Consider the following 26,716-nt stretch of genomic DNA (forward strand, 5'->3'; position numbering starts at 1 on the left):
CCTACATCAGGCTCTGTGCTGACAGCTCAGAGCCTGGAGTGTGCTTCTGATTCCGTGTCTCCCTCTCTCTCTGCTCCTACCCCATTCATGCTCTGTCTTTCTCTAGCTCGCTCTCTCAAAAATAAAAAGTGAATAAACATTTAAAAAATTAATAAATAAATAAGGTAGAATTAATTATACTAATACATGGGAAAATAGACACAATATATTTGTAAATGAAAAAGGCAAATTTCAAGTAAGCAGAATGTATGTCTATATGTATCTGTGTGTTTTGGATCTACCTTTACATGATACGTGCATACTGGCATATATTTGTATGTTTATACACACATTAAATATTTCTTTGTATTTACATGGGAAAAGCCAGAAGGTACACACCAAAATATTTACAATGGTTGGCTTCTTCTGTGGAATAAAAATAGGGGACAAGAGACATGAAGGGTGCAGGGTAGATTAGGGAGAATTTTTATTCTACACAATTTTTTTTTAATAATAAACATAACTACTTAAGAAAAACATTTTAAGGAAATTAAACCATCAAATGCTTAGTTTAAAAATTATGAAATTTGTTTTACTAGGATTACATTATCAGGTTTTCTGTGTAAGCTTACCTTGAAGGGTTCCAAGAAATACAACTACAGCTTAGCTTACATGAAATCTCATGCTGCAGAGACCACTGGCTGAGATTCATAACATCTGGTGCCTCATATATTCTTACTATACCATCTGCCGAACAGGTTGCTAACATAAGACCCATATGCTTAGGAGCAAATTTCACATCGGTAACGGATGTTCTGCTATCCACTAGAGTTGTCCTCTTAACCTGAAAAAAAAAAATTATTTATATACAAAATAAAGGATCGTACAGTGGAAAGAACATAGACTCTGAAATCACACTATTTTTTTTTTTTTTTTTTTTTTTTTTTTTAGTTTTAATGAATCCACTTCCTTTATTGCAGTAACCTCTGTACAAGCAGCAACTGCAATATTCCACATTAAAACGTTAGAAAAGCAGGTGTGTGACAGTTATAGTACAGTATTATCAAAATATTACATTTTCAAACTTAGTAGATCAACATCCACCAGAGCTCAAATCTTTAAATTATTTCCATAGTCTTTAAAAATATGTAACGTCAGAAAGCATATAAAAAGAATGTAAAAGGAAACCTAAAGTACAAATGAAATAATGTAACAAATAAATATTTGATTTAATTAACCCTTAATAATCAGCTTAACATCACCATTCTCTCTAAACCCAGTATTTACCTATAGAAATAATGAACTGTCCAATGCCATTGCATATTTATTTCCAAGTTATCACCAATGATTAGAACTAAAAAAAAAGTGGCATTAAAATAATCAAATTCAGCATAAATAAAAGAGTAGAATAGCTTCAACACTAGCTAGCATCTCTAAGAATTGTTGAAATTTATTAGAGTACTACAACAACCTTGAAAATTTTGACCTGGTGTCTAGTGTTAAGTGAAAGTAATGCATTTTTTTTTAAGTGAAAAGCTTCTTACATTATTTCACAGACAATATTACCCTCCCCCCATTATGCATATTTAGATATATTTTATGTACTTTATACACATATGTATGATGCATGACATTTGGTTCCTGCAGTACAGATCACAATGATGGTTTCCTGAATGGGAAAAATTCCAAAAAAAAAAAAAAAAAAAAGTAAGTGTACCTGTGCACATTTCAAGATAGGGTATGTAACCCTTGAAAAAGTTATTTAAAAATCACTTAGGCCTCAATTTCCTCCACAGCAAAATACCACATACACAGCCAGCAGTAAGAGTGACCTATAATTAATTATTGCCAGGGTGCCTGTGTGGCTCAGCCAGTTAAGTGTCCAACTTCAACTCAGGTCATGACTTCACAGTTCGTGAGTCTGAGCCCCGCATCAGACTCTGTGGTGACAGCTCAAAGCCTGGGGCCTGCTTCAAATTCTGTGTCTCCCTCTCTTTCTGCCCCTCCCCCATTTACGCTCTCTCTCTCTCTCTCTCTCTCTCTCAAAAATAAATAAACATTAAAAAAAAATGGTGGGGGGGATGCCTAGGTGACTCAGTCAGTAAGCGTCTGACTTCAGCTCAGGTCATGATCTCACGGTTCATGGGTTCAAGACCTACCCTGGGCTTTGTCTTAACAGCCCAGGGCCTGGAGTCTGCCTTGGATGCTGTGTCTCCCTCTCTCTCTGCCCCTTCCCCACTCACACTCTCTCTCTCTGTCTCTCAAAAATAAACATTAAAAAAAAAAAATTAAAACAAAATTTTTTTAATGTATAAAAAGAATTTAATTATTCCCTTTAAGGTAGAAAAAAGTTGACCTTAGAAAGTCTAACTTTATTAAAAGTAGGTACTCTCCCTTAAGCAGACCAGTCACTGAACCAGAAAATGTTCAAATTTTCACATAGGTAGCTTTGTCTTACCAAGTATGCTGCAAGCAGTAAATTAAATGAATTAAGATTTTTTAACAGTAAGATGGAAGACCTGCAACTTTCATCTTTCAAGCATAAATGCCAGTCAGCCCTGTGTGGATCACCACTATCCACTTTTAAGAGAAGGCATTTACTAGAGACCAAGGGAATGGTACAAAGCTGGCATTGTGGTAATTACAGAATTCCAATATGGTATGTACAAGCTACTTTCTAACATCTAGATTTCTGACAGACAATATCAACAAAATGGAGAAATCAGCACTTTAGTGTCTATGGTTACTAAAATACATCTTAAGGAGTCTCAATATTAAAAGAATATCACATAAACCCCAAAGATTGTATCTTTGCAAACTCTTGTCTACAAACACCACTGAATAACCAATACTAATACAACCGCTGAAATAGTGAATGATCAATGACTAAATACAATTTACACTTGTATTACAATTTGTTTAACTAAATACAAATGAGTATACAGATATCCCCTGCTCTTCAAAGGTTTGTGTTATGCCACTTTGCTTTTGCAAAAGACCTAATTAGTACCTTTTCTCACAAACCAAAAGAAATCTGAAGAGCATTTTTGCTTTTGCAAAAAGTGAAAACAGCTTTCAACATTGGTTTTGCAAGCCACTACTTGAAGCACCCTCAGCTTCAACAATAGCACCACCAGCTCCTTCCTTGGGAACTACACAGTATCTCACCATCAAACTGACATAGCTTTGAACTGTCTTTGAGCATCTGTGCTTTATCTCAATTTATGATATGCATCCATTAGCAAAGTGTATCCTAAGGTATCAGAAAAGCCTAAGAAGTGGTGCCTGGGTGGCGCAGTCGGTTAAGCGTCCGACTTCAGCCAGGTCACGATCTCGTGGTCCGTGAGTTCGAGCCCCGCGTCAGGCTCTGGGCTGATGGCTCAGAGCCTGGAGCCTGTTTCCAATTCTGTGTCTCCCTCTCTCTCTGCCCCTCCCCCGTTCATGCTCTGTCTCGCTCTGTCCCAAAAATAAATAAAAAACGTTGAAAAAAAAATTTTTAAAAGAAAAGCCTAAGAGAAGTAATTTTTTGGTTCTGGGAATGTTCAAAATTTTTTCCATGTAAGTTAGCGGTAACTGCTTCTCCACTTTATGCCATTTCAGCTTAGAAAAGTTCTCTTAAGAATGCTCTACTTTCATATAACAGGGGAAACCTATATCTTTAACTAAGTTCAAGTAAAAACCCTATGTTACTACTTACTCCTCAAGCCAACCCACCACAGATACTGACCCATCTCAGACTGACTGCTAGAAAAATCCCTAGTATAAATTTCTCTTCTCTCCTCCCCTTAAACAGTTGTTTGCCTTAGGGAGGGCGTAGGCCAAACATAAGACCAGCCCCTCCTAACATTAAAAAAAAAAATTGTAGGGGTGGGGCGCCTGGGTGGCTCAGTTGGTTAAGCATCAGACTCTCAGCTCAAGTCATGATCTCACGGTTCATGAGTTCGAGCCCTACATCCGGCTACATGCTGACAGTGAGGATCCTGCTTGGGATTCTCTCTCTCTCTCTCTCTCTCTCTCTCTCTCTCTCTCTCTCCCCTCTCCCCCTCCCTCACTCCCACTCTCTGTCTCTCAAAATAAACTTCAAAACAAATTTTAAAACAGAACACCTGAGTGTCTCAGTCAGTTTTGTGTCTGACTTCGGTTCAGGTCATGATCTCAGAGTTTATGGGTTTAGAGCCCCACATGGGGCTCTGTGCTTACAGCTCAGTGCCTGGAGCCTACTTCAGATTCTGTGTCTCTCTCTCTTTCTGCCCTTCCCTGCTCATGCTCTGTCTCTCTCTGTCTCTCTCTCTCTCTCTCTCTCAAAAATAAATAAAACATTAAAAAAAATTTTTTTTTAATGAAAAAAAAACTGTAGGGGCACCTGGCTGGCTCAGTTGGTAGAGTATGTGACTCTTAATCTTGGGGTCATGAGTTCAAGCGCCACATTAGGTATAGAAATTACTTAAATAAATTTTTTTAAAAAATGTATAGCATGCAAGCTACAAATCTAGAGTAACTAGAATACTATGGTATTGCCATTAAGGAAACCCATACAGCAATGGAACAGAAAAGAGTCCAGAAATAAACCCTCTATATATGGTCAATTGAGTTTCAATAAGGATGCCAAGACCACTCAAATGGGAAAGGGTGTGGTGTCTCTCCTGATCAGATGGGGGCCCCTAAATGTGGGGCAACCCTAAAGGGTGGAAGCTGGAGGCAAGGGCAGTGAAAGGATTCACCTGAGGCAGAACAAAGGCGATAGAAGTTTATCGAATAGAACACAAGGGAGTTAGGGAGAGGAGAGCAAAGCACAGGCTGTCTGCTATGAGGCAGCAGGTGGGGGCTGCATTTAAAGGAGGAAAGTAAAGGAGTTATGGGGACATATGGAACTTTCCCTTTTTTGGTAACTGTGCCTGGTTGTAAGTGGCCCATTGGTTAGTTAGGGCCTATGAACACTTTGAGGTAGGCTGCCTAATGGGCCTGTTTGGTTACTGTGGGCCCTTCTGCCTTGCTTTTTACATTCCATTGCGTAAGCCTGTTGTCTAAAAGAGGCCACTACAAAGGGCAATGGGGCAGTCATTCCAATAAAAGATACTTGGAAAACTGGATATTAACATATAAAAGAATGAAGTTGGGGGAGCCTGGAAAGCTCAGTTGGTATAGCATGTGACTCTTGATCTCAGGGTCATAAGTTTGAGCCCCACGTTGGGGGTAGAGATTACTTTAAAAAAGAAAGGTGGGGGGGGTAGAGAATGAATGAAGTTGTACCCTTACCTTACACCATATACAAAACTTAAGTAAAAATGAACAAAACACCTATGTAAGAGCTAAAAATTATAATTCTCTTAATATAAAACTTTGGGGAAAGTCTTTATGGCATTGGACTTGACAATGATTTCTTGAATATGACACAAGAAACAAAAACACAGCAAACAAAAGAAAAAAATTAACTGGACTTCATTTTGTACATCAAAGGTGACTGTCGAGAGAGAGAAGGCAACTCACAGAATGGGAGAAAATATTTGCAAATCATATACCTGAAAAGGGATTAATATCCAGAATATAAAAAACTACCACTCAACAGGAAAAAAAAAAAATTGTTTTAAATGGTCAAAGGACTTGAAAAGACATTTCCCTAAAGAAGTAAAGAATTCTGTAATAAACGTTGAAAAAAAAAAAAAAAAAAAAAAAAAAAAGGGGCGCCTGGGTGGCGCAGTTGGTTAAGCGTCCGACTTCAGCCAGGTCACGATCTCGCAGTCCGTGAGTTCGAGCCCCGCGTCGGGCTCTGGGCTGATGGCTCAGAGCCTGGAGCCTGTTTCCGATTCTGTGTCTCCCTCTCTCTTTGCCCCTCCCCCGTTCATGCTCTGTCTCTCTCTGTCCCAAAAATAAATAAACGTTGAAAAAAAAAAAAAAAAAAAAAAAAAAAGAATTCTGGTAACAATTCCAGTTCGGGGGTTGGGGGAGAACCCGCCCCCCCCCAACACACACACACAATTCTCAGATAGCAGTAAAGCTGTCCAAGAATTCAACTCAATTCTGACTCCATGTACCCAGAAACAGCATCAGATTCCACAGATTAAGAGCTCAATCGTGCAAGACTGCCCCCACTTCGGACACCTAAGCAGCTCTCAAACCTCAGACATTTCCCTTAATAGATTACCAATTTATTATCAAAGGATAGAACTCAGGAACGGCCTGATGGGAGAGATGCATAGAGCAAGGTATGGGGAAAGGGTAAGAAGCTTCTATGCCCTCTCCAGGCTAACCACTCTCCCCACATTTCACAAGTTCACCAACCCCAAAACTCTCTGAACCATGTTCTCTGGGGGTTTTATGGAGATTTCATTCATTACAAGGACATGACTGATTAACACATTAGCCAATGGCAAGCGATTCAACTTCCAGCCTCTCTTACCTCCCCAGAGGCTGGGGATGACACAGAAAGTTCTAGCCCTCTAATCACAAGGTTGGCTTCACTGGCAACCAGCCCCCAACCTTAGGCACTTTCCCAAAGTCACCTCATTAACATAATAAAAGATACCTTTATCACTCTGTACACTTAGGAAATTCCAAGGGTTCTGGGAGTTGTAACTCAGGAACTGAGTTAGTAAAACCAAATATACATGAAAAATAAATTTTTTATAAATGAAGACATTGCAAGAAGATATACAAATAACCAATTAACACATAAAAATGTGTTCAACATCATTAACCATTAGGGAAATGCAAAAAAAAAAATGGAATTTAATAAACAAAACAGATAAACATAGGGAAAGGGAAGAAAAATAAGATAAAAACAGAGGAAGCAAATGTAAGAGACTCTTAAATACATAGAACAAACTGAGGGCTGCTGGAGGAGAGGTAGATGAGGGGATGGGCTAAATGGGAGATGGGCATTAAGGAGTGCACTTGTTGGGATGAGGAGTGGGTGCTACATGTAAGTGATGAATTACTAAATTCTACTCCTGAAACCATTATTCGACTACATCTTAACTAACTTGGAATTAAATAAAATTAAAAAAAAAAAAAAAAAAAGGAGATGCCGTTTCACACCCACTAGGATAGCTATAATGGAAAAATAAAAAAGATAGCAAACATTGGCAAGGATGTGGAAAAACTGGAACACTCTTGCACTGTTGGTAGGAGTGAAAAACGGTACAGTCATTCTGAAAATAATTTAGCAGTTTCCAAAAGTTAAAACACAGAACTACCATATGAGCCAGCAACTCTACTCCTAGGCACATACTCAAAAATATTAAAGGCAAGACTTCAGACAAATATCTACATAACAAATTTCATAGTAGCAATACTAGCTAGGATGCAACAAGAAGTTAATCAAGTAAAAAGGCTCAAAGCTATCAGCAGAAGGGAATAGGGAAAGGGGCAAAAGCAGGGAATATATTTTGTTTTGGGGAACCAATAGTTCTAACCAAGGAGACACCCAACTAGGTGTCTTACCTGATACTGATAGCCCCTTACGTGATCCAGTGTGAGCTGGACTAGACCTGAGGACAAGCAGAGAAGCCCCCAAGTTATCCTGAAGCTACTTTTAGCTCCTTATATTAAGATCTCCTATGGGCGGAGTTTTCCACCATTTTTTGAACACTGATGTACACACTAGCATGTTGACATCCTAGGCATGAGCAACCCAAGTGTTTATGCAAGCTCCCTGCCCCTGTCCCCAATACACTGGATAAAACCTTCCTAACTCCACAAGGAGACACTGCTTTGGGAGCTATCTCTTTGTCTTCTTGTAACAAATAATAAACAGGTTTTTGCTTTCAACACTTTCTTGGGTTGTGTTGAATTTGATGCACCCCAAGTGGCAAATCCCTTGAGTTTGGTTACAGCATTTTTTACAATAGCTAAGAGGTAGGAACAACCCAACTATCAATCTACAGATAAATGGATACACAAAATGTGTCATATACACACAATGGAATGTTATTCAGCCGTAACAGGAATGAAATTGATCTTTGCAACAATATGGATGGACCTTTTGCTTAGTGAATCAAGCCAGATACAGAAGGACAAATATTCTATGATTCCATTTATATGAGGTACCTAGAGCAGTCAAATTCCTAGAGACAGAAAGTAGAACAGAGGTTACCAGGGGTTGGGGGAATGGAAAGAGGAGGTACTATTCAACGGTACTGACTTATGTTGGGAAAAATTAAGTTTATATACAGATATTGGTGATGTGTACACAGCACTGTGAATGCAATTAATGCCACTGAATTGTACACTTAAGTTACCATGATAAATATTATGTATAAATATTATGTATAATATTTACATATTATGTATAATAGGATATACGTATAATATTACGTATATCCTACCACAATTTATAATATACAGCAGAAAAAAAGAGTAGTATTGATAACATGCAAGCATTAGTGTTGAGAGGAAGGTGGATAGGACTGGTAAATAGAGAAGGAAACACTGTTATTTATGTCCTTATAAAGGCAGAGAATATATCCAGAAAAATACACAAAAAGCTTATAATAGTGGTTGACTCTAGGGAGCCAACTGTGTCACTAAAGGGGACGAAATTGTCACTGTATACATTCATTTATACCTTGTGTCTAATTATCTATTAAAGAAATAAAGAAAAAAAGAAAAAACATTGGAATGGGTCTTAAAGGTAATCTACTTCAATTCCCTCACTTTATAGACATGGAACTTGACTAGTACACACATTATACTCTTATTTAAAATCAAACATCCATGCCCGGCTAGCTCAGTCGGTAGAGCATGAGACTCTTAAAATCAAACATCCAATCAGGAAGAGCAGAGAATAGCAGAACCAGATAAAGAGTATATTTTATAAGAAAGCAAAGGTAAACACAAAGGAAAAAAAACAATATTTTAATGGATTTTTAGAGTGCACTCACTCTAGGACAATGCAAATACTGCAGATTTATCATGAAAGTTATCATCAAACAATGCCATGAGTGTTCCTGAGTACCACTTCAGGCCCAAGAAAAAATTAAATAAACAAGTAGGAGAAAAACACAGAAGAGGAAAAATAGAACTGGTAAACACAGAGAAGAGTGATAACATCTTATCAAGTGCCTGAAGTGTTCTTGGAAAGACTGATGTTCCTTGGCGATCATGCACCCTCCTCCCCAAAACCCCCAAAACCAACAAATGTCTCACCCAATGACTCTGTCCTCGCAGTTTATCATTTGATTCTCCTACTATTTCTTCCCACACAGCAGCTGTTCGGTCAAAAGAACAAGAAGCCAAAACCTGTCCAAATTCAGGATGGGCCCATGTCACACGCCACACCGATCCACTATGTGTCTGAGGAATTATTTAAAAAAAAAAACAAAAATTTACTCATATTTCACACAAAGTTTTACTTGAGGAAACAACACAGATGTCTTCAATAAGAGCAGAATGCTATTCAATTTTACATTTAAATAAACAATTAAGTTCTGGAAATTTTTAACTTTTAGAAGATAGTCTCTACTTAGGATTATGGCCCTTTTGGAGTCAAGTCCTTCTAACATTTTTTTTTTTTTTTCAACGTTTATTTATTTTTGGGACAGAGAGAGACAGAGCATGAACGGGGGAGGGGCAGAGAGACAGGGAGACACAGAATCAGAAACAGGTTCCAGGCTCTGAGCCATCAGCCCAGAGCCTGACGCGGGGCTCGAACTCACGGACCGCGAGATCGTGACCTGGCTGAAGTCAGACGCTTAACCGACTGAGCCACCCAGGCGCCCCTAACATTTTTTTTTTTAATTTTTTTTTTTTAACGTTTATTTATTTTTGAGACAGAGAGAGACAGAGCATGAACGGGGGAGGGTCAGAGAGAGGGAGACACAGAATCTGAAACAGGCTGCAGGCTCTGAGCTGTCAGCACAGAGTCTGACACGGGGCTCGAACTCACAGACCGCGAGATCATGACCTGAGCCAAAGTCAGACACTCAACCGACTGAGCCACCCAGGCACCCCCTAACATTTTACTAATAAAGAAAAATCCAGCTGGATAAAGTTGACCTCTTCCAGTATTAACAGAGACCTGCTTCAGAGTTTAGCCTTATCAAGCTTTAAAAAAAAGATCTATCAGTCCACCGTTTTTTTTTACTTGCAAATTCTCTCTACAGGAAACAGCCATCTAATTAAATAAATAAGACTAACCAAAACTGTTTGCTTCAAAAGCTGAACACTATATAGAAACTACAGCAGTAAAATGCTTAAATGACTCTGATACCTGGCTAGACAGTTGACTATTCTAGGAAGTGAGGCAATGAGTGATAAAATACAGAGAAGCCCAAATCCTTGTATTCTGAAAAAATAATTTAAAGCTCAGTAGCGTTACCTTTATTATTTGAAAAATGTCAAATTACTATTCTTAAACTCTCGTGTTGACAAAAGGAAAAAAACAGAAAGGTCTCAAAGCATTTCACATCGGGGCACCTGGGTGGCTCAGTCTCTTAAGTGTCCAACTCTTAATTTCAGCTCAGGTCTGGATCTTGAGGTTCATGAGATCAAGCCCACATCGAGCTGGGAGGACAGCGTGGAGCCTGCCTGAGATTCTCTCTCTACACCCCCCCACTCTCTCCTCTCCTCTCTTCTCTCTCTCAAAATAAATAAATAAATAAACTTTAAAAAAACAAAAAAACAAAAAAAAACCTATGGCCTGTGTGGCTCAGTCATTAAGCATCTGACTTTGTTTGGCTCAGGTCATGATCTCATGGTTCATGAGTTCAAGTCCCACATCAGGTGAGCTTGAGCCCCACTTCAGGTAAAACACGAGCCCAGGTGAACCCCACTTCTTTCTTTCTCTCTCTGAAAGAAAGAAAGAAAGAAAGAAAGAAAGAAAGAAAGAAAGAAAGAAAGAAAGAAAGAATAATTTCACATGGACAGAATTTCGTTTGTTCTTTCCAGTAAAAATACAGTTTAACAACAAGCATCAGTCCACCAATTATGTTTATAAAATTTGTTTCATGCTTCTGTATATCTAATACTTTCACACTTAATAATCTCAGAACACTTTCATAATCGTGTAATTTCCACATGGTAAATATGTCATTCAAAGGTAAACTTTGCACTCTTATTTTTTATCCTTTTTTTGATCTGGTCTTTTTTGTTTCACTTTTAATTATTATTTATACAAGCTACTAGTTAAAGAATGCACTAGACCAGTGAGACTCTGTTAAATATTAGATTGCCAGTAAAGCACAACCTACCTAAAAACTAAAGATTACAAAGAGATGTTCATCACAATAAAAAGGAAACAACTTATACCAGCTATCACAAGTTGAACAAAAACAGGGTATATTTATTGGTATATTCATGTTTTACTGCTACATTTATGTTTTTAAACAAGCTTTAAAAACATACCAAAATATTTATGAAATATGTTGTTAAATTAAAAGGCAAGAAATGGAGGTTTCTTTTTTAGAGCGATAGTTTTGGAAATGGGTAAAGGCGGTAGCATTGTGAATGTAGTAAACGCCATTGTATTGTGTATGAAGGATCAAACTACTGAATTCACAACATGAATGAACCTCAAGGAAAAGGGAAAGTAGCTAGACACAAATAACTACATATCGTAGAATTCCATTTATATGAAATGTCTAGAAAAAGTAAAACTACAGAGACAGAAAACACTTCAGTGGTTGCCTAGGGCCTGGGTACAGAATGGGAATTGACCCCAAACAGTCACAAGGGAAGTTTCAGGGCCATGCAAGTATACATGGAAATTTACTAAAATTCGTTGAACTACACATTTAAAACTGATGACTCTAATGGTATGTAAAATTCTACCTGAATAAAGCTGAAAATAAAAATTGTACAAAATATCACAACTATTAAAAATATGCAAAAGAACAGATAAGTAATAAATACTAAAACACTAAAAATAGTTATGTTAGAATGCTATGAAATTGTACGTTTCCCTACTCTCAAATTTTCTGAAGTATATTTTTGATACTTTAGCAGTTAAAATCAAAATATTTTAGGAAAAGTATACATTTTATAATTCTCTCAAGAAGAATAGCAAGTCACTGACACTACCAAATAAATAGTAACCATCTCAATTTTTTTTTAAAAATCACTAAAAATACTAACCTTCCAGCTAGCAGTACAATGCCAATCCCCATTTTCACTTTTATCCCAGACCTGTAAGAAAATAAGGCATATTTTATGCAAAATATTCCTATAAACATGACAAACATAAAGAGTGAATCAGTATTAAGGCAAAAGAAATGAACATAAATTCACAAAATAATACAACCAGTAATTAAACATTCATTCATTCATTCAGATGTTTATTAAGAACCTGAGGGGGGGGGGGCGCCTGGGAGGCTCGGTCGGTTAAGCATCCAACTCTTGATTTTGGCTCAGGTCATGATCTCACGGTTCATCAGATCGAGCCCCACATCTGGCTCTTCGCTGACTGTGCAGAGCCTGCTTGGGATTCTGTCTCTCCTCTCTCTGTTCCTCCCCTGCTCATGCTCTCTCTCTCTTTTTCTCTCTCTAAATAAACAAACATTAAAATAAAAGGACCTGCGGAGTGCCAGGCACCAGGCTGAGCAGGAGGGGGTCAAGGAATCTGTGCTCTCACAGGTAACAGAGACAACTACAGTTACAATCAAGTCTTGTTATCGTAGTAGTTGTGTTCTACAATGTTGCTGTGAACACTGAACCAGCAAATACCAAACCACTGCTCTCAGGGGAAATATTTGTCAACTAATCAATACATAATCTCGTTTCATGTATGTATCTATTTAAAGACACTTCTTTAGTGGATATTATTGATTCAGTAACACTGAAATCAGAGCCAGCAGCAACTCATGGCAGAGTGAAACTTTCCTAACACACATATTTTCTCTGCAGGGCATATTACAGCCTTCTTGCACCTAAGATCACTAGGCACCCCTTCAGCACTATATATACTTGGGGACAATTTTAGACGGTGAAATCGCCAACAAAAAAACAAAAATGTGGCACAAAATAGACAATGATAAGGACACTTGTGGGGCCCCTGGGTGGCTCAGTCAGTTAAGCGCCTAACTCTGGATTTTGGCTCAGGTTATGATCTCATAGTTCACAAGCTCAAGTGCTACATCAGGCCCTGCGCTGACAGTGGAGAGCCTGCTTGGGATTCTCTCTCTCCCTCTCTCTCTTTCAAAAAAACAAAAGACTTGTTTACAGTATGAGAGTCCAAATAAGAAAAGTGTCACTGCAGCAACTTCTTATTCAACACGTCTCCAGAGGCAAGGGAAACCAAAGCAAAAATGAACTATTGGGACCTCATCAAAATAAAAACTTCTGCACAGCAAAGGAAACAGCAGCAAAACTAAAAGGCAACCGACGGAATGGGAGAAGATATTTGCAAACGACATATCAGATAAAGGGTTAATATCCAAAATTTATAAAGAACTTCTCAAACTCAACACCCAAAAAACAAATAATCCAGTGAAGAAATGGGTAAAAGACATGAACAGACACTTCTTCAAAGAAGACATCCAGATGACTAACAGACACATGAAAAACTGCTCAATATCGCTCATCATCAGGGAAATACAAATTAAAACCACAATGAGATACCACCTCACACCAGTCAGAATAACTAAAATGAACAACTCTGGCAACATCAGATGTCGGCAAGGATGCAAAGAAAGAGGATCTCTTTTGCACTGCTGGTGGGAATGCAAACTGGTGCAGCCACTCTGGAAAATAGTATGGAGGTTACTCAAAAATAAAAAATGGAACTACCCTACAACCCAGCAATAACACTACTAGGTATTTATCCAAGGGATACAGGTATGCTGTTTCAAAGAGGCACATGCACCCCAATGTTTACACCAGTGCTATCAACAATAGCCAAAGTATGGAGAGAGCCCATATGTCCATCGATGGATGAATGGATAAAGAAGATGTGGTGTATATATATAATATATATATAATATATATATAATATATATATATTATATATATATACGATGGAGTACCACACGGCAATCAAAAAGAATGAAGTCTTGCCATTTGCAACTATGTGGATGGAACTAGAGGGTATTATGCTAAGTGAAATTAGAGAAAGACAACTATCATATGACTTCACACATATGAGGTATTTAAGATGAACAGAAGGGAAGGGAAGCAAAAATAACATAAAAACAGGGAGGGGATCAAAACATAGGAGACTCTTAAATATAGAGAACAAACACGGTTGCTGGAGGGATTGTGGGGGGGGGATGGGCTAAATGGGTAAGGGGCATTAAGGAAGACACTTGTTGGGATGAGCACTGGGTGTTATACATAGGTGATGAATCACTGGAATCTACTCCTGAAATCATTATTCATTATTACACTACATGCTAACTTGGATATAAATTTAAAATAAGTAAATAAAATAAAACAAAATAAAATAGAAAGCAGTGTCACCCTGTTTAACCTCAGTTGGGAACATGCACACCGGGCAACTCCAATTTTTTGCTACTCTGCTCATGTCAAGCAAATAACTGAGAATATTGATTTTGGGGTCACAAATAAATTGTAAAGAGTAAGTGAACTCACAAATACACAACTGGCTAATAATGAGGACCAACTGTTTATGTAACAAACAAAAGCAAAATATTTAATATTACTATCAACAAAAAATATAGATTATAACAAGACAACATTTTAACCTCTTAAAAAATGAAATGATAAACTCCTCAAAAAACTAAAAATAGAATTACCACATGATCCAGCAATTCCATTTCTGGGTATATACCCAAAAGAGTTGAAAGCAGGTTCTCCAAGAGATATGTGCATACCCATATGTATAGCAGAATTATCCACAACAGCAAAAAACATAGGAGCAACCCAAGTCCACGGAAAGATAAATGTTAAGCAAAATGTGTTATTTACAATACATATAATGCAATATTCAACCTTAAAAAGGAAGAAAATTCCAGCACATGCTCCAACATGTGCAAACTTCAAAGGCACTATGCTAAGTGAAATAATCCAGTCACAAAAAGGACAAATACTGTAGGACTCCACTTATATGAGGTACCTAGTCAAATCCATAGACAGAAAGTACAATGGGTGTAGTAGCTAGGGTGTGATGACAGGGAGAATGGGAAGTTATAATTTAATGGGTACAAAGTTTCAATTTTGCAAAATGAAAAAGTTCTGTAGATAGATGGTGGTGATGATTGCACAGATATGAATGTACTTAATACCATTGAACTATAAACACTTAAATATGGTTATGACAGTAAATTTTACGTGTATCTTACCACAATTTTAAAAATTAGAGAAAAAATGTTAGTAATTCCTGACATGGACAATTATCCTATCAAATCAGTACTTTAACTGTAAAATTGTATAACCTTCAAAAAGACAATCTGCCAATTATTCACAAAAGCTTTTACCATATTCACTAATTTCTCTACTTGAATTAGGCTAAGGAAATCATTCAAAACACAAAAAGCTTAAAGTAATGAAGATTTCCATTGCAATACTACTTCCAACAAACAAAACCTACAAACGGAAAGATTTAGAGATTCAGTAATAAGTGGATGAGGAAAAAAAATCTATGACCTATTCAGTTAACAGACATTAATTACTGCAATATTCAAAAACAGGTGGATAGATGAATGTCTAAAGAAAATGTGTACACATACAACAAAATTATCATTCAATCTTAATGAAATTACAATACATACTACAAATATGGATGAACCTTGAAAACATCATGGTAAGTGAAATGAACCAAACACAAAAGGGCAAATACTATATGGTTACATTTATACGAGATACCCAGCAGAGTCAAATTTATAAAGAAAGAGTATTAGAGGGGCACCTGGGTGGCTCAGTCAGTTGGGCTCCTGACTCTTAATTTCAGCTCAAGTCATGCTCTCAGGGGTCATGAGATCGATCCCCATGTCCAGTTCTACGCTGAGCATGGAGCCTGCTTGGGATTCTCCCTCTCTCTCTGCTCCTCTCCCACTTGTTCTCTCTCTCAAAATAAATAAGTAAACGTTAAAAAAAAAAAAAAAAAAGGAAGAGTATTAGAAGTGACCAGGGACTGGGGCAGGGTAGAAAAAGGAGTTATTGAGTAGAGTTTTACTTTAGAATGATGAAAAAGTTCCAGAGATGTATAGTGGTGACGGCTGCACAACATGAATGTTATGCTTAAGGCCACTGAACTGTAATGTAGATCTAAAGATGGTTAGCTTACCACAATAAAAAAAAAAAAAATTAAGTGATTTTAAACCTTTTAGGAATTAGAACGCTATAGTTATTCCATGTATTTGGTGACACCACTTTTTCGAAAGGGAACACCAGCTGTAATTCATCATTGAGGGATCACTGGTGTCAAACTTGACTCTTGTGAAAGGCAAGTAATAAAAACTATCCTTCAGATTTTCAGTTATTTTGGAGTTGTCGAAATGCAAATAATCCGAACTCCAGCTTTCATCTGCAAGTCTATTGTCGGTAACGCTATAATAATCTCTAAAGTTCTTAAATCCCAAAGACCATCCTCTTATCACAGAAAATTCTGGTCAAAGTAGTGCAGACATTTACATGAACTTTATGAAACAAGCACTCCATTTCTTTAATAGCAAGTAGAGAACTTCATTGGATATAAACGGATTTGTTTCCTATATGAACGCAAGGAGAGAACAATCTCAAGATGAGCAACAAGCTCATCACAGCACTTGAGACAACACGTTGAACCGACTGCATTACAGGTGGCGAGGCAAAAGCCTCTGGCTGAACCAGTGTGGTAACAGGACAAGTACTCCCCCACCCGCGCAGTCTGACAAATCCTTCTGGCAGACTAAGCCGAATCTCTAGCTCTCGCCCACAATAACCCAAACCTGCAGGAGGTAGAACCCGCGTGCTGCCCAAGGCCCCACTGGCGGGAGCGCGCACGTGGCTAAGACGCCTGCCCGCCCTCCCCCTCCGCGCAAGCGCAGAGCAGAGTGAGAGCGGGGGAGCGGCTGTGACCCCACAATACTGGGGCAAGCACGGCGGAGCAGCCCAGCCGCCCACACTCCTTGGGTTCCAGACCTCGTGTCCAACGGCGTGCCTCAAAATCCGAGGTAGTCCCCTTTCCACGCGCCGTTCCCTCCCCTCTAACATCGGGTCATGCAAGTCCCCACTCCCCCTCCTTCTGGGATCGGCCCCACCCAAAAGCTCCGCGCGCACCTTGACGCTCTGGTCACTGGAGCAGGTAGCCATCCGTCGCCCGTGGAAGTCGAAAGAGACATCATGGATGAGATCCTTATGGTCCGCCGCGATACTGCGCGCCACAAACATGGCTTCCGCCGGGCCCGCGCCTGCTCCGTCTGCCCCTCCCACCTCCGAAGAGGGCGGCCGCGGCAGCGCGCGGACCGCAGCCCTCCAGGACCACGCCGCCGCCGGGGCGCGCACAGCGCGAGCCACCCGCGCCCCCGCGCCGTGCCCCACCCCTTTGCCCGTCATGCCCCGCGAGGCCAGGGCGAGGATGACTGCGCCTGCGTTTCCTGAAAGAGTCTAACCGCGGCAAGGGCTTAGGAGAGAGTGGCCTTTCCTGAGCTGTAATGAAAATTAAAGGAATTCATTGTTGAAGTATGATAATTGGGAAAACTAAGAAAATTAGAAACACCATCTACAGTCCTGGGCCCTGAGTCAGTATTGGTCAGCGTCATTCCCCACCGCCCTCAAACACGGGCTGAATGCTCGGAAGAAGTGGAGAAGAAAAGGAACTTTGCTGGGACAACTAAGGAGCAATGAAGGGTGGAGAGTCACCAGAGGAGTACAGGCTCAGCCGAAAAGTAAAGACCGGGGGAATAGGATTGACAGGGAAAAACTGGGGGGTTATGGAGGTGGAAGAGCAGGTGTGAGGGACAGAAAAGGGAAGGATCCGAAGTCAAAATGTTTAAAGATTTCACAGGTAGAACAGGCTTGGTAGTGTCAAGAATCAAGATGTGGGCAGTGAGATAATAGAAATTAGAAAGTTCTTCATAAAGAGGGGAGCCTGGGTGGCTCAGTAGAGTAAGCATTGGACTCTTGCTTTTGGCTCAGGTCCTGATCTCAGGGTTGTGGGATGGATCCCCACAGTTGGGCCATTGGGTTCCGGCTGGACTTGGAGCTTGCTTAGGATTCTGTCTCTTTCTCTGCCTCTCTCTCTCTCTCAAAAAAAAAAAAAAAAAAAAAAAAAATCGTGAATGTATATTCATGAAGAAACTAGAAAGTTGAAGTCATCTAGGAAAATGAATGGCAGGATCCGAAATGAACTGAAAGACTGGGGAACCTGCAGCCAGAGTTCCCAATAAAGAAATAAGTCAAACAAGAGAAAAAAAAAAAAAAAAAAAACCTGAGAAGAGGCCAGTGAAGAAGAGCCCTCAAATCAAAGATTCTGTCAAACCCAGGAAGTAGAGAGATGCAAATTTCCCTTGCCTAGCTGAAAATAGTGCATTCCAATGAAACCTAAGCTGAAATGGCATGAAGGGAAGAACCAATTACCATAAATGTACATGGAAGGTTTTTTTGAGAGTTCCCAGACTCACTAAGTGATATAGGCTTTTCTGATACCTTACCACACATCTTGTTAATGGATACACAAGTCAGCATAAGGCACAAATGCTCACAGGCACAGTTCACAGGTCTGGCTGCTTGATGCTCAGATGCTGTGTAATTTCTAGGGAAGGAGCTCGGCAGCGCCACTGATGCTCACCTTTAGTGCCACTTCTAAAACAGCCAGCTGCAAAATAAACACTGATAGTTTTGCTCTTCACCGCTTTCTGAAAAGTGAAAAACCGCTTTAGATTTTTTTTTCTGTTAGCAAAAACAGGTACTAATGTAGGTCTTGCGTAAAAGCAAAGTGGTGTAACATCAACTTTCAAAAAGCAAAGGATACCTGTATTCAGTTTACTGATTTAGGGTATTTTGTTTATCAGGCATTCCAGAGGGCTTAGTGGTAAAGTTAGGATGGGAAACCAGAATATTAGGTTGGGGGAATGAAAAGAGAAAAAAAATGTTTTTAAATGAGCCTGCAAGAAAGGGTTTATATTTTTGATTCTGGCCAGAATTGACAAGAATGTAGGGCATGGTGTGATTAGAAAGCTAGAAAGTTTTCAAAATAATTAATCCCAGCTGTCCCCTGATGGATTGCACAGAAACATGCAGAGGCAAGTGGAGAAATGACTTAGACTTTCTGGATTTTTCTTCACTTGCCTTTTTTTCCCCCACTACAAATTGAGATGTTACTGGTACTTTAATAGGTTCCACATCTGTGAGTTGCAGGTATGATTACTAATAACAAATGTAACTGCTTTAAGGTCGAAGACACTCATTTCTTAACAAAATTACCTACTATTTATAAAAGTCCAATCAATTTATAAAACTCTAAAACTTTTTTCTTAAGGTTTAAGTAATCTCTACACCAAACATGGGGCTCAAACTCACAGCCCTGAGATCAAGAGTTGTATGCTTTTCCAACTAAGCCAGGCGCCACCTATAGCTCTAAAACTTTTTAACAATATTTTTAAAATTAAAAAATTTCAAACAGGGGCGCCTGGGTGACTCAGTTAAGCATCCAACTTTGGTTCAGGTCATGATCTCAGATTATATGGGTTCAAGCCCCACATTGAGTTTTCTGCTGCCCCACCTCAGATCCTCTGTCCCCCTCTCTCTTGCCCCTCCCCCACTTGCACATGTGCACATGCATCCTCTCAAAAATAAACATTAAAAAATAAAAATAAATAAAAGTTGAAAATAAATAAAAAACATTTTAAACAGATCAATATTTGCCAAGATTATCCAGGTGGAGAGTTGCATAAGTGAAGTACAGGGGATTTTCATTTTCAGGACTTTTATTAGACCAGTTTTAGGTTCATGGTAAAATTGAGCAGAAAATACATAGAGTTCTCATATACATGCCTCCTCTCCCCACACACAGTCTCCCCCACCACCTCCCCCAGTGGTACAATTATTAGAATTGATGAGCCTATGTTGACTCACCACCATCACTATCAACCAAAGTCCATAGTTTACCTTGGGGTTCACTCTGGGTGTTACACATTCTATGGGTTTTGACAAATGGATAGTGACATATGCCCACCATTATAGTATTGTACAGAAGAGTTTCACTGTTTTACAGATTCTCTGTGATCTGCAAATTCATCCCACCCTCTCCACAATCCCTGACATCTACTGATCTTTCAACTGTCACCAAATTTTTGCCTTTTCCAGAACATCATAAAGTTGAAATCATTAAGTATATAGCTTTTTCAGATCAGCTTTTTTCACTTAGTAAGGTACATTTAAGATTCTTCCATGTCTTTTCAGGGCTTGATAGCTCTTTTTTTTTTTTTTTTTTAGCACTGAATAATGTTTTTTAATTGATGTATAGATGACTTTTTTCTTTTGGAAGTATAGTTGAAGTGCTGAATAATATTCCGTTGTCTGGATGTACCACAGTTTATCAATCCATTCACTTATTGAAGGACATCTTGGTTGCTTTCAAGTTTTGGCAATTATGAATAAAGCTGCTATAAATATCCATGTGCAGGTTTTGTGTGGACATAAATTTTCAACTCTTTGGGTATATATACACCAAAGACTGTGATTTAGGTATCATATGGTAAGAGTATGTTTAGTTTTGTAAGAAACCACCAAACTGTCTTCCAGACTGGCTGTACTATTTTGCGTTCCTACGAGCAATGAGTGAGAGTTGCTATTACTCCACATCGTCACCGGTATTTGGTGTTGTTTTGGATTTTCATCATTTTAATAGGTGTGTAGTGGTATCTTATTATTCTTTTAATTTCCATTTCCCTGATGGCATATGATATGGAGCATCTTTTCTTATGTTCATTTGATATCCTCTTTGATGAGGTGTCTGCTCAAGTCTTTTGCCCTCTTCTTTTTTACCAGGTTTTTGTTTTATTTCTGAGTTTTAAAGTTCTTTGTATGTTTGGATAACAATCCTTTATCAGATGTGTCTTTTGCAAATATTTTCTCCCATTTTGTGACTTATCTTCTTACTCTTCGCCATTTCTTAAAGTTACATAATTATCAAGACTATTTGCTGTAAGAAATGTTTGAAAATACAAGAATATATAGAATAAAAAGTTAAAGTTTCCTTTCACCCCACAGTCTAATCTCCCTGCCCAAAGAATATGATTATTACTGTGTTACCCATTTTCTATGGATTTACAGAACATAAAACATATATGTGTACCAAGCATCAGAAAGTTTGTTTGGGTTTTTGAAAATAAATTTACAAATACTATACCGATTTTTGCTTTTTAAAAAATATCCAATATGTCTTGGATATCTTTCTACATGGGCCCAGTTCATTCCTTCAGTCTTGTAACCTATGCATTCCAAAATATGGATGAATTGTGGTTTATTTAGCCATCCCCCTGCTAATGTACCAACATGTGAAGATCACCATAGGCATGCTTTATTTCTTCATTCATATAAGTTTAATTATATGTGCTGCACTATAGTTCTAAAGATTTTCTTCATATAATTGTACACATTTCTTGTTAGGTTTATTAAATCTTTTAACAATTTCTTATACTGTTGTGAATGGGCTTTTTGGGGGGACAGACTCTTTTTCTATATTGTTTATAAGAGAGCTATTAAATTTTGTATGTTTATTTTGTATTTGATCCCTTATTGCATTCTTAGCTCATTTAGCTTCTACATTGAATCTCTTGGGTATATAGGTTAAAAAAAAATCACACCAGCTATAAATAATGAGTTATAGGTACTTTGTGTCAGTAAGTATTTAATCACAAAAACAGTATCCATTCAAATTATTTGAAACAGAGAATTCAACACAGAAAACTAGTTATAAATATATTGGAAGCATAAATTAAGAGCAAAAAAGGAAAAACGTGTGGTTACCTAGAGATTAATAACTGCAGGAAACTAATCCCACCCATAGGGCAGGAAGAGTGAAAGAGAAAATAGAGCCTGACATCACTGCCCCTCAGGCTGCTGATGTTGGAACATCAACAACAGGCAGGAAGCCTGGAGCTAACTCTCCAGATGACTCTGCAGGTGTCCAACGGTAGCCACAGCCAAAGGAACGAAGGCCACAAGCCCTGCACAGCAGAGGTTCCTGGAGCCGCTGCCCCAACTGCAGGAGCCAGAGCAGGGTGCTGCTCCTACTATTTCCGTTAAAATCCCACTCGTAAGCAGGAAGTCACCCTTGCCCTTTGCCACCATCTTGTACCTTTGCTGCAAGCATCTGAGATGCCTCCACAGAAAAGGAAAAAAGCCTTCCTCCTTTCTCTCGCATTCCAATCTCCTACCAGTGTCTCTAGTAGGAAGAACCTGACTAGGGAGAGTTGGTGAAGAGTCTGGGGAAACTAACAGAGGTTTCAGTTTCCTGTATTATGGAAAGAAAGAAGGATAGGATAATAAATCCAGTGCTAATTCTAACATACTGTTGAATAAGAGCTATGGTCATACATATCTTGTTTCTAATGTAAATGAAACTGTTCTTAATGTGGTAGAATTTCTTTAAAGAATGAATTTCTATTTCAAGCTTCTGAGGAATCTTCATTAGGAATTAGTGTTTTATCATCTTTTCTGATTAGTACATTGATACATTTCCTAATGCCAAACCATTATGTTTCTAATGCGTGGCTGGTAATTCACTAATATTTAATTTAGGATTTTTGACTCTGTATTTAAAAGGAATATAGGCAGATAGTTTGTGTGTACTTTGCATGCACACATGCATGGTGTTCTTGTCTTTTTATGGTCTCTAAATTGTATTAACCAACAATAAGTCAGGAAGCTTTCATATTTTTCTGCTCTGGACTAGTTTAAATAACATAGGAACTGGGATCCCTAGGTGGTTCAGTCAGTTAAGCATGTGACTCTTAGTTTCGCTCAGGTCATGATCTTGCAGTTCATGAGTTCAAGCCCCGCATTGGGCTCCATGCTGACAGTGCAGAACCTGCTTGAAATTCTCTCTCTCTGCCCCTCCCCTCCCTGCTCACGCCTCCCCCCTCTCAAAATATATAAATAAATAAACTTTTAAAAAGTAACATAGGAATTACTATTATACAAAGGTTTTGTAGATGACACTCACAAAATTGTACAGGCCTGATACCTTTGGTAGTGAGGGAGCTGTTGATTTTAATTACCTTAAATTTTTAAAAAACTATTGGTGTCTTTAGATTTTTCACCTTTCCAAGTCAATTTTGATCATTAGTTTCCTTTAAAAATCAATCATTTCACTGAGATATTTATTACATCTGGTAATTTCTTAATTTTTTAAATTAAAAAATTTTTTTAAGTTTTTAAGTTTTTATTTTATTTTCCTTAGAGAGACAGAGCATGATTGGTAGAAGGGGAGAGGGAAAGAATCTTAAGCAGGCTCCATGCTCCACATGGAGCCCAACATGGAGGTTGATCTCATGACCTGGAGATCATGGCCTGAGCCGAAATTAAGAATCCAACACTTGACTGACTGAGCCACCCAGGTGTCCCACATCTGGTAATTTCTTATAATTAAAAAAGCTCCATAATTGATGTAATGCTTTTTTTCTTGTTTCCATTGTTTTTATCTTATTTCTTTTTTTTCTTAACATTTTACTCTTTTTTAATGAAGTAAAACATACATTCCAAAATGTACACATAATTGTAAGTGAACAGCTTGCTGAATTTTCCAAAGTGAACACATCCATGCAACCATAATTGGATCAAGAAACAGTACAAGACCAGCAGAAGCCCTCCTTATGCACCCTTCTGGGCATTATGTCCCTGACCCAATGGTAACCACTATCCTCATTTCTAATGGCATAAGTTAGTGTGATGGGTAACTTTATATGTCAACTTGCCTAAGTTATGGTGCCCAGTTGTTTGTTCAAACACTGGATGTTGCTGTGAAGGTATTTTGTAGGTGTGATTAACATCTGTAATCACTTGAATTAAAGTAAAAGAAATTACCCTCTGCACCAAAAACCATAAAATACCTAGGAATAAACCTAACCAAAGAAGTGAAAAATCTATACACTGAAAACTATAGAAAGCTTATGAAAGAAATTGAAGAAGATACACACAAAAAAAGGAAAAATATTCCATGCTCTTGGATTGGAAGAATATATATTGTTAAAATGTTGATACTATCCAAATCAATCTACATATTCAATGCAATCCCTATCAAAATAACACCAGCATTCTTCACAGAGCTAGAACAAACAATCCTAAAATTTGTATGGAGCCAGAAATGACCCTGAATAGCCAAAGCAATCCTGAAAAAGAAAACCAAAGCTGGAGGCATCACAATCCCAGACTTCAAGATGTATTACAAAGCTGTAATCATCAAGACAATATGGTACCGGCACAAGAACAGACACTCAGATCAATGGAACAGAATAGAAAACCCAGAAATGGGCCCACAAACATATGGCCAACTAATCTTTGACAAAGCAGGAAAGAATATCTAATGGAGGGGCACCTGGGTGGCTCAGTCGGTTAAGCGGCTGACTTCAGCTCAGGTCACGAAGTCGCGGTCCGTGAGTTCGAGCCCCGCGTCAGGCTCTGGACTGATGGCTCAGAGCCTGGAGCCTGCTTCCGATTCTGTGTCTCCCTCTCTCTCTGCCCCTCCCCCGTTCATGCTCTGTCTCTCTCTGTCTCAAAAATAAAAATAAAAAAAGAATATCCAATGGAATAAAGACAGTCCCTTCAGCAAATGGTGCTGGAAAAATTGGACAGCGACATGCAGAAAAATGAACCTGGACCACTTTCTTACACCATACACAAAAATAAACTCAAAATGGATGAAAGACCTCAATGTAAGACAGGAAGCCATCAAAATCCTAGAGGAGAAAGCAGGCAAAAACCTCTTTGACCTGGGCTGCAGCAATTTCTTACTCAACACATCTCCAGAGGCAAGGGAAACAAAAGCAAAAACGGACTATTGTGACCTCATCAAAATAAAAAAGCTTCTGCACAGCGAAGGAAACAATCAGCAAAACTAAAAGGCAACTGACATAATGGGAGAAGATATTTGCAAACGACATATCAGATAAAGGATTAGTATCCAAAATCTGTAAAGAACTTATCAAACTCAACACCCAAAAAAACAAATAATCCAGTGAAGAAATAGGCAAAAGACATGAATAGACACTTCTTCAATGAAGACATCCAGATGGCTAACAGTTACATGAAAAAAAAATGCTCAACATCACTCATCAAGTTATTTAAAAATTTTTTTTTCAACGTTTATTTATTTTTGGGACAGAGAGAGACAGAGCATGAACGGGGGAGGGGCAGAGAGAGAGGGAGACACAGAATCGGAAACAGGCTCCAGGCTCTGAGCCATCAGCTCAGAGCCCGACGCGGGGCTCGAACTCACGGACCGCGAGATCGTGACCTGGCTGAAGCCGGACGCTTAACCGACTGCGCCACCCAGGCGCCCCAACATCACTCATCAAGTTAAAACCACAATGAGATACCACCTCAAACTAGTCAGAATGGCTAAAATTAACAACTCAGGCAACAACAGATGTTGGTGAGGATGCAGAGAAAGAGGATCTCTTTTGCACTGCTGGTAGGAATGCAAACTGGTGCAGCCACTCTGGAAAACAGTATGGAGGTTCCTCAAAAGGTTAAAAATAGAACTACCCCAGGATCCAGCAATTGCACTACTAGGTATTTACCCAGAGGATACAAAAATACTAATTCAAAGGGATACATGCACCCTGGCATTTATAACAGCATTATCAACTATAGCCAACTTAAGGGAAGAGCTCAAAATGAATGAAATCTTGCCATTTGCAATGACATGGATGAGGTTAGAGAGCATTATGCTAAGCAAAATAAGTCAGTCAGAGAAAGACAAATACCAAAAGATTTTACTTTTATGTGGAAATTAAAAAACAAAACAAACGATCATAAGGGAAAAAAGAGAGAGGCAAACCAAGAAACACACACTCCTAACTGTTGAGAACAACCTGATGGTTACCAGAGGGGAGGAGAGCAGAGGGTTGGGTTAAATAGGTGATGGGTATTAAGGAGTGACTTGTGATGAGCACCGGGTGGTGTATGGAAGTGTATGGAAGTGTATGGAAGTGTATGGAAGTGTATTGTACACTTGAAACTAATATAACACGTATATTAACTAACTGGAATTCAAACAAAAAATAAAGAAAGAGAGGAAGGAAGGAAGGAAGGAAGGAAGGAAGGAAGGAAGGAAGGAAAGAAGGAAGGAAGAAAGGAAGGGAGGGAGAGAGGAAGGGAGGGAGGGAGGGAGGGAGAGAGGAAGGAAGGAAGATTAGGAACTGCTGCCTCTAAACTGGGATCCTTAAATGCAATGGTAATAATTGAATCCCAGGATATCAGAATAATTGCCAAAGACAAAGTGGAATTAGTTGCCACAACAGACAACAGATTCAAAGCAGTAATCAGAATAGTTTTATTGACAGAGACCTATGGCATTGGCTAGTTGATCATGGTGTCTCTGGAAGAAAATAGATAGGCAGTCTATCAAATTCTTACTTGTTCTCTAAAAATGGAAGAGTCCTAGGTCACGCACAAAAAAATCCTAACTTGTGTCATAAAACCAAGAGGCACAATCTTTCAATGAATTCCTGACTTGACCCAGTTTACAGACCCAAAAACCCTTGAATTAAAGGGGAGGCCAAATCCACTTGAGGAAGGACTATGCTAGACTGTCAAAAATATGTACAGTTATTATTTCTCTCAGCCTTGCTCAGGGACCTACAGCCTTTGACCATAGTGTTTATGTGTTGGGCAAAGGAAATAATTAGACTTTTCAGGAATT

General features: G+C 38.7%; 1 protein-coding gene across 2 annotated transcripts in view; it reads right to left on the reverse strand.

Annotated features, from left to right (window-relative positions):
- Nucleotides 1-17,393, reverse strand: part of SEH1L (SEH1 like nucleoporin) — a 34,043-nt gene extending 16,650 nt beyond the window's left edge. The window contains exons 1-4 of one of the 2 annotated variants that reach the window (XM_043559426.1): nucleotides 17,128-17,393; nucleotides 12,049-12,099; nucleotides 9,124-9,270; nucleotides 612-823 (exon numbers count right to left, since the gene is read on the reverse strand). In XM_043559426.1, coding sequence (XP_043415361.1) covers nucleotides 612-823; nucleotides 9,124-9,270; nucleotides 12,049-12,099; nucleotides 17,128-17,238 — 521 coding nt within the window. In that variant the 5' untranslated portion in view covers nucleotides 17,239-17,393. The remainder of the gene's footprint in view (nucleotides 1-611; nucleotides 824-9,123; nucleotides 9,271-12,048; nucleotides 12,100-17,127) is intronic. The other variant, XM_043559425.1, reaches the window with a different exon arrangement.
- Nucleotides 17,394-26,716: the final 9,323 nt, after the last annotated feature.

This window comes from Prionailurus bengalensis, chromosome D3 (genome assembly GCF_016509475.1).
Source record: "Prionailurus bengalensis isolate Pbe53 chromosome D3, Fcat_Pben_1.1_paternal_pri, whole genome shotgun sequence".
NCBI classification, from domain to species: domain Eukaryota; kingdom Metazoa; phylum Chordata; class Mammalia; order Carnivora; family Felidae; genus Prionailurus; species Prionailurus bengalensis.